We start from the raw sequence: 12,642 nt of genomic DNA on the forward strand, positions 1-12,642 counted from the left end.
GTTGGCGCAGGATAGAGCAGGGTTTAGAGCTGTTGTGCATAGGCTCGCTATGAGTCGGAAACGACTCAACGGCACATAACAACAACAACAACATGATTACTCATGCTTGAGGAGGGTTTTTTTTTGTTTCTTTTCCTTAACAGCTATAATGGATTTCCAGTCCTTAGAAACAATTTATTTGAGAGACCTGAAGGATTTCTACAAACACAGAAAAGGAGATTACCCTCAAAATCTAAGTCAAGTAGTCCTAGTAGTCCTTCTCCCATGTTCAGAAGAACAAAACAGGTACTTTGAAATTTTTCATCCTTCGTGTAGTCTAATATTAAGACAAAAAGTAAATTTGACATGCATCATCCCTTAATATAATTTTACTACTCCCAGATATATCTCTTAGTAGTTTATTATAATTTTACTACTCCCAGATATATCTCTTAGTAGTTTATTGTACTCCTCAAAGCCCTCTGAAAATAATTTAGCATACTCTGACTTCAAGAAGTTAGCTCATTCTTTGCCTAAAACTTTGTATCATTTGTAAGGCAAATTCCAAGCACAGACATAAAATATATTCATTCTAGACAGATTTTGTTCTAATTTTTTTTATAACATTATGACTTGTATTTGTTCAGCATTCATTTAAGTAAAAGTGTCTGAGTATGTAAATGTATTAATTCTTTTTCTAGGAAATTAAATCAGCACATAAAATTGCAAAGAGGTATTCCTCCATCCCTCACATGTGGTCTAGGTGTTTACTGCGCCATTGCTACGGACTGTGGTTTATTTGTCTCCCAGCTTATGTGAAAGTGTGTCATTCAAAAGTCAGGGCCCTTACAACAGCATATGATGTGCTAAAAAAGATGCAGTCAAAAAAGATGGACCCCCCTGATGAGGTAACATTTATTCTTTAAAATGTGTTGTTTTATTCCAGACTCATGAGCGTAGATATCTTTGTTTCTGTACACTCTGGGCTTCACTGTTTCAGGTGTGCTACCGCATCCTCATGCAGCTTTGTGGACAGTATGATCAGCCAGTGCTGGCCGTGCGGGTGCTTTTTGAAATGCAGAAAGCTGGTGTTGACCCCAATGCCATTACTTATGGTTATTATAACAAGGTAAAATGGTTTGAATTAATCAAGAAACAGTGTGACTTTTGTGATTATGCAACCTTAACTTAATGGCAGACATAATTGATGTGAGATTAGTTGACATTTTAGAGTAGCTAAAATACATTTAATTAAGTATATCTGTTCTGTGTCGTGCAGTTTACTGAGATATTTTGTAGGTTAACATCAAATGTATGTTCATTTATAAAAAATTATTTTACTCATGGTTTTCTTTTGTTGAATGAATAGGCGGTATTGGAAAGCACCTGGCCTTCAAGAAGCCGTAGTGGCTATTTTCTTTGGACAAAAGTGAGAAATGTTATTTTAGGAGTAGCACAGTTCAAAAGAGCTTTACAGAAACATGCACACTTATCACAAACAACTCTCTCAGGTAATGAAAAGTTTTAAGACACTTGTGTGTGATACTGTTTGTGTTTTTAAATCTTTGTTAATTTTGCATTTTTAGAAATTTTAGATAACTGAAACTCTTTCCTCAAATTGATTACCATTGAAGGAGCTCGAGTGGCATGATAAGGAGCTCTGATGAATAGTATGTAGTGTCCTGCACTGTTAATCAAAATGTCATCAGTTTGAAACCACTAGCTGCCCTTTGAAAGAATAATGGGGAGTCTTCTCCTGCTTAGGCCACAGCCTCAGAAACTTGATTAACTTTTGTTATGAATCAGAGCCAACTTTTTTTAGTGGCATGATGCATTACATGTTGGGCTGTAAAGAGAAAGGTCATTGGTTCAAATCCACCAGCTGCTCTACAGAAGGAAGAAGAGCATTCTCTTCCCATAGAGATTTGCACCCTTGGAAACTGGATAGGAATTTACTGGGAGTCCCAAATGACTTGATTTGGGTTTGGCTTCTGGTATTGCTCTTCAGTAAATTACAGTATTAGACTACTCTTACCATTTGAAAAAGCAGACCACATTTCATTTGGTCTTGGTCTGTTGTGGCTATTACTAATTCACAATAAGTTTTTTTGTTTTGTTATCACCAGAGGCAGCAGTTGTCATGTCTCATATAGTCAGAACCAATTCATAGCTGACTCTCCACTGGCTTTTCAGAGACCATTAATCACACGGGAGGAGGCTGCCCAACTTTCTCCTGCAGAGCAGCTACTGGATTCGAAACGTGTGCCTTTGGGTTGCCAGTACAACTCTTTACCACTAAGCCACCAGAGTTCCTTCAGTTGTGCTAATTATATTCCAGTTTTCATCTTCATTTTTATATTACTAAATAAATAATTAGCTTGCTCAACAAATTTGTGCAATTTTAAAAATATTTCCTCTATTAGTAAAATGCTCTGAAATTGTCTTTTTAAGCAGATGGCAGTGACTTGGATGCTGTTAGTCATGGCAGCATGGATAGTGGTCACGGAGCACACACTGTGGAGCAGGCACCTTTTAACACAGGTTTAATCAAAGTATACGCTGCTGATGATAGATCCAGTACAGGTTTGTTCATGCTTTATGTGCATTAAGTAGAGTACATTTTTAAAATTAGACTTGCTATTCTCTCTTTTAAATTTTTTTGAAATTTCAATTTCATATTGTGTTTTGATATGGAATTGTTGTTGTTATGTACCATCAAGTCAGAACTGCCCATAGTTGACCCTACAACAGGTTTTCAAGGTGGTAAATCATATAGGAATAGATTTCTTATCTTTCTCCCATAGAACAGCTGGTCGATTCAAGCTCCATGTCTTTAGGTAGCAGTGCAACTTTATTTGAACAGAAATCAAAGTCTGAGAGCTTTTAAAATAGTTTATTCAAGTATTGTGTCCTGGATAATCTGATTAGCTCTAAGTAGCACACTTAACGTCTTTACCATATCATATTCCTAGTAAAAATTATGCTTTGTAATTCTGAGATTTACTAAGATAATATAATTCTGTACATTTATTATATTGTCTTTATTGAAATTCTGAGAATGTTGTTAGAATTTAAAACAAAACAAAAATCTTTATATGTCCTTTAATAGAATTATTCTGTTTTAACATTGTATCATGATTTTGATGATGTACTGTAATTATATTAAGATATCATTGAGGAAGCATGGAAATTCTTTATATTGTACTATTTTTCCATTTTATTTTGAGTAAAACTATTTTTTACTGTAAGTTTTAAAAAAAATAAACTTCAAAATATAGCATGCTAGCCATGAATGTGGCATGAATTTCTTTTAACAATAAAGACTGCGCATAAGCTTTCTCTGGGTATTATTAAAAACTGGCACACTGAAGAAATAATGTGCTTGCAAGATGAAAATCACTAGATAATAAACATATTCACTTAATTAATTGGGTGAAAGGAAGAGGCAGTACTTAGTAAAGGGTGGAGAGCATGACAAGGACACTGGGAGGTTCCCAGTAAATTCTATTATGTACACAAAACTGTAATAACAGTAATAATAAGCAGTCATTTAGAACTGGATCTATAGGAAGGTAGGGAAGCTGAACAGATATGGAATGACATTTTGGGGTTTTCTGTCAATAACCTTAACACTTCAGATTTTTTTCATTTCTATATCTTTCTACTCAGGCACACTTAAATGAGTATTAAATTTAATTTTTAAGAAAATTCATTTATTATCAAAAGATTTAAATAAGCTTACTGCCTTGATAATATCATTTACATATTCAGCGACAGTGACCTGGGTTTGAATAATCTATTTTTAATTCACTGCCACTTTCTCTTCTCTGTAGCTTATTTGGAACTCCAACTTTGAAAGGCCACAGATTTGTGCACAGACTATCTCCTTTGTCTGAATTTTGGAGCTCAATACAGTCATGTGAATGTTCAGAGTTAACTTTTGACACTAATAGGGAACCAAAAAGAAACTATTTTGAAATTATCTTTTTTTACATTCTATAGAAATAGAGGTTGAGTAACAAAATAATATTTTTACTTGGAAGTTACTCAGAAAATTTTCTATAAACAAATGCAAATACTAGTGTGTTGCTCCTGATTCCAGTTGCCTTGACTAAAGAAACAAACAGTAAACAGCCTATAGTTTGGTGGTTTTTTCCCGCAGGTGGCCAGTCTGATCTTGGATATAATTCATTATCTAAGGAAGAAGTTAGAAGAGGGAATACATCCACTGAGGACATTCAAGAAGAAAGGGAAGAAAAGAAAGGAAGTGATTCTAGTTCCTGTAGGTTTGGTTGATATTATATAAAATTGCAAACTTACAGAAAATACAAGTCATTTTATCATGAAAGCAGCAATTTATTTCCTACTCTAACCCTTTCTTTCCTCCCATTTTAAGAACCCTCTACCACCAGATATTTGAACTTAGCAAATTCATGTTTAAAGTATATAGTTTCAGGAGCAAAACACTTTTCCAATAAAATACTGCGAGGGGAAATGCTATGTATTTCTCAAAACATTAGTTCTTTTCTAAGGCTTAACAGTGTTTTTATTTAATGTGTTTATTAATGTAATTGTGACTCTATTGTCCTCTTGCCTCCCCTCCAAAACTACTATTTTACAAGTAAAAAGGAAAAATTAAATTTGTTAACTAAAACGAACTTTATTGGCAGGGACTGTTGTTGACTGCTTTTGAGTCTAACACGACTCATAGTGACCCTATGAACAAAAGGCCTGAAGCCCCTCTACAGCTATCGACATTTATCAGAATTCATAGAGGTTCCGGAGGCATGTTATTTAGGAAGTGGATATCACTCCTAATATTGTTATTTAAAATTATAAGCCAAGTCTTTAATGCCTTGGTAGAGAGTTTTATATTCCAGTGGACAGAGTGGTGCTGCCAGCACAAAGACTTCAGTCCACCAGCTGCTCTAAGAACAATGGGCAGTGTCCTTCTTATGATCTGTTGTTGTTATTTGCCGTTGAGTCGCCTATGACTCATAGTGACCCTGTGTACAGCAGCTCAGAAGCCTGTCCTGTCCTGTCCTGAGTCAGTCTCACTGACTCTGACACACCTAGCCCCATTGTCCCAGTTATTGTGTCAATCCATCTCATTCAGGGTCTTCCTCTCCACTGTCCCTCCTCCCTTCTGAGCATGGTGTCCTTCTCCAAGGACTGGTCCCTCCTGGCCATGTGCCCAATGTATGATCTACTGCCTCAGAAAACCTGCTGGAGGTTCAGCGAGGAGTTGATTCTAACTCAATGGTGATGAGCTGTTGCGTTTTGTTAATGTCCTGGATCATATGCATAAATAAAATGAAAGCCAAACCCACTGCCATTGAATTGATTGTAAGTCATGAGGAGTTCTCCTTGGTTTCCAAAGCTGTAAATCTTGAGAGGAGCAGACGGCCTCCTCTTGCTTCTGTGGAGCGCCTGATGTGTTCAACCTACTAACCTTTTAGTAAGCCCAGCGTGTAACCCTTTGTGATAGCAGAGTGCCTTTATGCATGACTGGGACTTAATAATTTGATCTATGACTTGAGGCTTTAAGTAAATGAAATAACTTTTTGTAGCTATAGATATATTTAATATTTTCATAAGTTACCATTGTATGCAGAAATACTTATAAATAAAAGCTGCTTTTAATTTTTTTGTTTTATTCTACAACATACAGAATTTTTTTTTTAACATACAGAAATTTTGTTTTATTAACATTTTCATTTTAATGTTAACAGTATCGGAGAGTGAGAGTACAAAAGGAAGTTCTGATTGCCTTCCTAAGCTCAGTTATCAAAGTTCTTCCAGTATAGTCCGCCTGAGTGGTACAAGTAACAACAGTGCTGATAAAATATCAGGAGAAAACACAGGTGAGTTGAATAGTGTGCTGCTCCAGTTATATACAAAATTCAGTTGTACCTATTACCAGTGATTTACTTAAATAAAAAGCTTTAAGCCTGAATAGTTGGAGGGTTTGTTTGGTTTGGGGTTTTGGTTTTTGTTTTTTTTTATCTTGATCAAACCTAGTAGCTTAAAATAAATATTTGATAACCTATTTTATTGAGATTTTGTTTTAACAACTATAGAGACAAACCCCCACCATCATAGTGTCTTTTGAGTTTGGTTAATCAAACTATCCAACTGTTGAGACTTCGTGTAAGGGAAAGGTGATAGTAGGAGAGTTGATCAGTTTGAAAGTAGCTCTGCATTGGAACAGATGAAGCAAAGCACTGTTTAAAAGGAATATGTGATTAGGCATTATTTATATGACAACAGTCCAGAATAAGAGGTGCACAGCAAAGTGGACTGGGTGAGGAGGGAGTGAGGAAATTATGCAACAATGAATGATTTTTTTTAAGTGAATGGGAAGAGGTTGGGAGAAAAATGAGCAACAATTAATGAATGAAAATCCAACTTTTCTGTAAACTTTCATTACATGAATAACAATTTTAAAAAAGAATCATACAGTTAAACAAGTTTTAAATGAAGCATATGATTCTTTAGAGTCTGTATTGTTCCAGTTGTCAGATAAAAATATTATCCTTCAGATGGTTTAGGGAGCTCTGGTGACTTAGTCTGTAGCAAGTTGCACTGCTGACATAATGGCTGTTTATCTCTGGTGAAGTGAATTCACCAGCCACTCTTTGGGAGAAGGATGGGCAGTCTCTTTCCATTATTATTTACAGCTTTGGAAACTGTCCTAGCTATTTTAAAAAAAAAAAAAGCTGTCTTAAAACGATATAATTTTCTATTTCTTTTTAAAAGTAATTACTATAACTTAGAACATTTTATTTCCACTTGTATCAATGGAATTGGTTCACAGTCATTCATAGTCTTTCTCAAGCACTAATGAGAACCCTCACAGCCCAGCCTTTGATGATGTCTTCTTCATTGCACTTTCATTTCTGTCTGCTCAGGCTTGCCTTTTTCTGCTTTCATGAATGTTTTATTTAAGTGTGTTTGTAAACCATGTCTTGGTCCTGACATTTTGACAGAGTAATAAGCATCTGGTAATCATTTGGCTTTTTTATTACCCTCTCTACAATAACAAGTCAGTTTTTTAAAAAATTATATTAGATTTTATTGGTGTGAATTAGAGTTGTTAGTTTATTCTTGATATTTTGACTTGAAATTTTTCACATCTTTTAAGTACTACACATTAAATTACTGCCAGATAATTGTATATATGGGATTTATAGGAATTCTTACTTTAAAGTATGCTTTGTTTTTTCTCCTCTTATGATATAATAGGGCATGCTAGGTTTCAAAGCATTTTTTCAGGCTTATTTCAATTAGCTGAGAGCGTTAAGCATTTGCATTTCCAAGGGCTCCTAGGTAATGGTTAATCCCCACTCACTGCCACGGAGTTAATTTCCACTCATAGAAATCAATGAGCTCATGACTCATACAAATTCAGGTTTCTGGGGTTGTAAATCTTTATGGGAGGAGACTGCCAGCTTTCTCCAACAGAGAGAGGCACTGGTAGACTTGAACCACCAGTGCCAGTCAGCCTTTTGGTTAACAGTGTATGAAGCTATGGACTATGCCACCTGAGCTCCTGTTGGGTAATGGTCGGAATTCTTAAGAATAATTCATTCAAGGTAGGAGTTAAAATTCATTACTCTTCATTAGATGTGAGAGAAGACAGAAAGGAAGGAGTTAATAAATACTCCCAGGTTTATTCCTTGTCCAGTGAATGAATGACAGTGCCACGGAAGACTAGAGAATACTACAAGAACAAAGGTTTCACCATGCTATTTGTGGCACTGGGGGTTCATGAGTCTGATTTTGGACATACTTAGTTTGAAATGCTTTGAGATTCCAAAGAAGTCTCAGTGGTTGGAGACATAGTTGTAGAAGAGAGGTCTGGACTAGAGAAAGATATTGTGAATCATTTGAATGTAAGTAGTAGATGAAGCTTTATATATATAAAAGGTGGAAGAACAGTGCAAGAGAGGAAGAGCCTCGATGAGATGGATTGCTTCAGTGACTAGGGTAATGGGGTATAGGGGTATCAGCGACATTAAGATTGGCACAGGATAGAGCAGGATTTAGGGCTGTTGTACATAGGGTTGTTATGAGTTGTAAGCAACTCAATGGGGCATAACAGTTTTTATACAGCATGAGAACTATAATGTTACTGAATTGTACACATAAAAATTCTTAAATTGGAAAATGTTTCTATGTATCTCACCACATAAAAATTGGAGGAATTGAAGAAAGCTGAGAATCACTAGTTGATCAAATCTGTCCTTTATTTTTAATTTAGTTTGTTTATTTTTCATTTCAATGACCATCTACAGAGATTTTGGAATTCCATTCATTCATTGTTGCACCCTTCTCTTCCTGCCCCCCCTCCCCCCCCCCATTTGCTCAAATCTGCCCTTTTGAGATCAGTTGCCCTGAAGTCAGTTTTCCAGACCAGTTACTAATGGGTTGTAATTTGGTTTTCTGATCTGGTTGCTACATAGACTCTGCTGTTGTTATGTAGACAATAGCCATTGTCCATTTGTTATGTTAAATCTCTCACTGTCTTGTCATAATAGAAGAGTCTAGGACCATATATTAATGAACTTGAATGTTCAGTAGCCTGATATGAGAAGTAGAACTAACTCACAAAAAAGAAAAGAAAGCAGTAACAGACCTGGGAGAAAGCCAGCATGTGCTCTCATGTGAAATCGGCAAAAGAGAGCATCCTTGCGTTCATTTTATCTTAAAGGAATCTTCTTATTGTTGGGTCCCCTAGAGTCAAAACTGATCCATAGCTGACCCTCTGGTGGGCTTTCAGAGGTGGTTAGTCACATGGGGGAGATTGCCCATCCGATGAGCAGCTGGTAGATTTGAACAGCAACATGTTGTTGTTGTTATGTTCGTCAAGTCACTTGCCTGATCACACAGTTCAGCTATAAATTTTTTCTGACTCAGTGGTAAAAACACCGGAGTATATTATCTATCAAATAGTGCTCAATGAGTGCTTTTATGAGCCTTTTCATTACTAATATTTTACATATTTAATATAATTTGTTTGCACATTACATGACTGAAAGCATGTTGTTTCCTTTTTCAGAAAGCACACCTGAGCTGATGTTAATGTCATCTTTTGAGGATAAAAATGAAACCAAAAACGTTGAAAAGAGTTGCTTCAGGAGAAGACATAAAAGTGACAATGACCCTAATTTGCAGCAGCAAGTGGCCTGGGGAAACAGAAACCGTAATCTTAGTGGAGGGGTGCTAATGGGACTGATGCTCAACAGAATTAACCAGGACGAAAATCCCAGAGATATAGTTGAAAAATTAGGAGCCGATGCAAAAATTCTTTCAAATGTTGTCGTGAAAAATACACGGCCAAATAGTCTTGATATTGGAAAGCCACCTTTACAGTCAAAAAGGGATAGTCTAGAAAAGGAATCTAGTGATGACGACATACCCTATGATGGTTCTACCTGTCTGGCAGATAAAGTGGAGTCTCCTGTTATTTTTTACTTAGAAGATTTAGACACTGAAACTGATAGAGCAAAAGTAAGGGACACTGCTGTGCAAAATCCCAGGAGGCTTCAACGTATGAGTAGCAGCTTTTCTGTAAAGCCTTTTGAAAAAACTGATGTTGCAACAGGATTTGATCCTTTGTCTCTCCTGGTTGCTGAGACTAAACAGCAACAAAAAGATGAGGAGGAGGTGGGGGAAGAGAGCAGCAGCATTTCAACGCCCACCACGAGATGCGATTTAGCTCAAGAAATCGTGATGTATATGGATACCATGAATAATCCTTTGACAGGTCGCACACCAAGCACCGATTTACAACGCACGTGTGATGATAAATTAACCAGTAAGAAAAGTCCAACATTGACCAAGACGTGCAGAAGATCTAGTCTCCCTCCTGACTCTCCAAGGCCAGCGAGACTTATCAAATCCAAAAGTTACACAAAAAGTGATGACAGACCAAGGAATAGACTGTGGTCGTCTCCAGCCTTCTCCCCTTCTTGTCCATTTAGGGAAGGCTCGCAGGATATAATAACCCACACATCACCTTCATTTAATTTAGATTCACTGCCCCTACCTAAACTAGATGTGCTGAAGAATAGTATGTTCACTGCTGGAAAAGGAGTTGCAGAAAAAGCAAGCAAGTGGTATTCAAGACTCACCACGTACACCACATCGTCCAAGGTAGGTGTTCCTGATATTTGCTATTACTGTTTTTCATTTTAAACTCCCCCTCCAGAAAGTCATTTAATTTCAAGGATGCCTGTTTTAATCGTGCTCCTTAAACAGTTACTTTAAAAAGATGCTTAGGTTTAATAAATAAATAAATGGAATTTTTTTAAAAAGATGCTTAGGTTAAACACCTAAGGCATTTTAAAAAAGATGTAAGATTTGTGTCACTAAGGTTATGTTTATATATAGTTCAGTCTGGAAATGATTGATAACTGGAGTAAGAATTAGTGTTATTTGAAAAGTACTTCAGTATTTTCTTCTAAATTTCATTTAAAAAAATTCTTTTCCATCCACAATGCCAAGCATACCCTCAAATGTTAGCAGTGAAACAAAGGCTTTCTCCTGTTAGGATTTGAGTTGGTGGTGGTGGTGGTGTTAGATGCCATCAAGTTGCCTGCAACTCATAGTGACCCTATGTACATTAGCTCTGAACCCTGCCCTAGACTGAGCCAATCTCATCATCTCTGACAGACCTAGTCCTGTTTCTCCAGTCTCTGAATCAATCCATTTCCTCTCCTGCACTGTCCCTCCACCATTCCAAGCATGATGTCCTTCTCCAAGGACAGGTCCCTATTGGCTACGAGCCCAAAGTATGTGAGACAGAAATTCTAGATCCTTTGCCTCCAAGGTACAGCTTGGTTTCACCCTGGCCACGACAGACCTATTTGAGTAGCTTATATTAAAGAACAAAAACCATATGAATTATATCAAAAGCAGAACTACTAAAGAAAGTAGAGTGTTGAGATTCTAGAGAGGAGAAAATGACAGAAAGCTCAAATTCTACAACCACTTTTTTCCTGAGAGCATTTGCTGATTCTGAACACTGTGGTCAAGTCCCTAATCAAACTTTTCAGAGGCCGTAATAATAGAAGATTGACCCTCCTTTTCCCACACAGCAGCTGCTGGTCAGCTGTGGGTCAGTTCTGGCTCAAAAACAAACAATCACCGTACTATGTACATTACTGATACTTAAAATAGATGCTTAAAAATTTATCTTCTCCAGGACACATGTTAGTCCAAGTCAGTATACCCTTGTAGCATTGATTGGTTTTGCCTCAAGGTCCTTTGACATTGATTAATGATCATCCAGGTAGTTCAATAAGTGTTTCCTCTGCTTTGGAAGTGGCTTTTTAAATAATTTTAAATATGAAGGAAATTAAGCTTATAATTATGTTCTTAGGATCAAAGTTCTGATCGTACCAGTCTTTCTTCAGTGGGAGCCCAGGATTCTGAATCTACCTCTTTAACAGATGAAGATGTCTGCCCTGAGCTGGAAGGAGCCGCTTCCTCTCAAGAGAGCAGTGCAGCCTCAGGGACTAAGGGAATTGACCTCAGCCGAACAAGCCTGGGGAGTTCTGCCTCGTTAGAAGGTTTGTCTGGACAGTTCTGACATGCAGCATTTCAGTTATAGTTTGTTTGATTTGTAGTATTTTCCATTTTTTATTTTACTTTAATCATGTACAATGTTTGCACAGCTCCAAAGTTAAAAACGTGAAATCAAGTTTCACTTCCTCACTCGCACCCTGTTTTTTCCCTGTCCCCTGAGGAACCACGTTTATTAGGTTTTGTTTTATCCTTGAATTGCTTTTTAAAAAGACAAGCATATGTTCATGCCTATGTACATGTCGATGGATTGATACAGTCACTGTAATAATGGACTCAGACATGTCTTGGATTGTGGGGATGGCACAGGATAGGGCAAGGGTTAGATCTGTTGTTCATTGAATTGCTGAGTCATAGAGAGAGCTCTGTTGGCCCACTTGACAGAAAGTTATGCTACCAAGCCAAAGGTGAGTGATTTTAATCTGTGGCGCTCAGGCCTGGTTTTAATTGTTTTTGGTTAATCTTCTAAGTGGTATAGTACTGGTCTTTCCATTTTTTGTACAGAGGTTGCTCGTGGTTGCTGTGATGCTAAACACTGTGACACTCATGTGTCAAATATGATAATGGTTACTCATTGTGGACAGTGTTCCACTTGCGAAATAGCTTGCCTCCGGAAAACGTATGACCGTGGATAAACATTGAATGTCATACCAGTGTTCAGGTCTTTCGTTCATAGGGTCGCTAAGAGTCGCCAATGACTTGACGGCACTTAACAATAACATGTACATGTGCATTTGTCTTTCTGAGCATATTCTTATTACTTCCCTGCCTTCTTACTCAAAAGGTAGCTTATTCAAGAAGCTGTGCTGCAATCTTTAAGGCATGCGGTTCAAATCCACCACAAGCTCCGCTGGAGAAGGAGGGGCAATCTCCTCCTGTGCCAGTTGGATCCAATTCGACAGTACACAACAAAACAAAACAAAATGTAGCTTACTATGAATCCTGCCATGGACATCACCTGGTCACTACTCCCTTCATAAGTAACATATTTTAACATTTTTCACTGACTGTTCCATGGAAGAGAGATGAGGCAGCCTGTTCCCGTTAAGACTTACAGCCTTGGAAACATAATGG

General features: G+C 37.2%; 1 protein-coding gene across 2 annotated transcripts in view; it reads left to right on the forward strand.

The window, feature by feature from the left end:
• DENND4A (DENN/MADD domain containing 4A) overlaps positions 1–12,642 on the forward strand; it is a 131,210-nt gene that overhangs the window by 101,571 nt on the left and 16,997 nt on the right. The window contains exons 14-22 of one of the 2 annotated variants that reach the window (XM_006886643.1): positions 144–285; positions 681–887; positions 980–1,108; positions 1,349–1,490; positions 2,434–2,562; positions 4,142–4,261; positions 5,712–5,843; positions 9,041–10,137; positions 11,366–11,555. In XM_006886643.1, the coding sequence (XP_006886705.1) occupies positions 144–285; positions 681–887; positions 980–1,108; positions 1,349–1,490; positions 2,434–2,562; positions 4,142–4,261; positions 5,712–5,843; positions 9,041–10,137; positions 11,366–11,555 (2,288 nt within the window). The remainder of the gene's footprint in view (positions 1–143; positions 286–680; positions 888–979; positions 1,109–1,348; positions 1,491–2,433; positions 2,563–4,141; positions 4,262–5,711; positions 5,844–9,040; positions 10,138–11,365; positions 11,556–12,642) is intronic. The other variant, XM_006886644.1, reaches the window with a different exon arrangement.

This window comes from Elephantulus edwardii, unplaced genomic scaffold (genome assembly GCF_000299155.1).
Source record: "Elephantulus edwardii isolate Elephantulus edwardi_28Jun2011 unplaced genomic scaffold, EleEdw1.0 scaffold00050, whole genome shotgun sequence".
In the NCBI taxonomy this organism is placed as follows: Eukaryota; Metazoa; Chordata; class Mammalia; order Macroscelidea; family Macroscelididae; genus Elephantulus; species Elephantulus edwardii.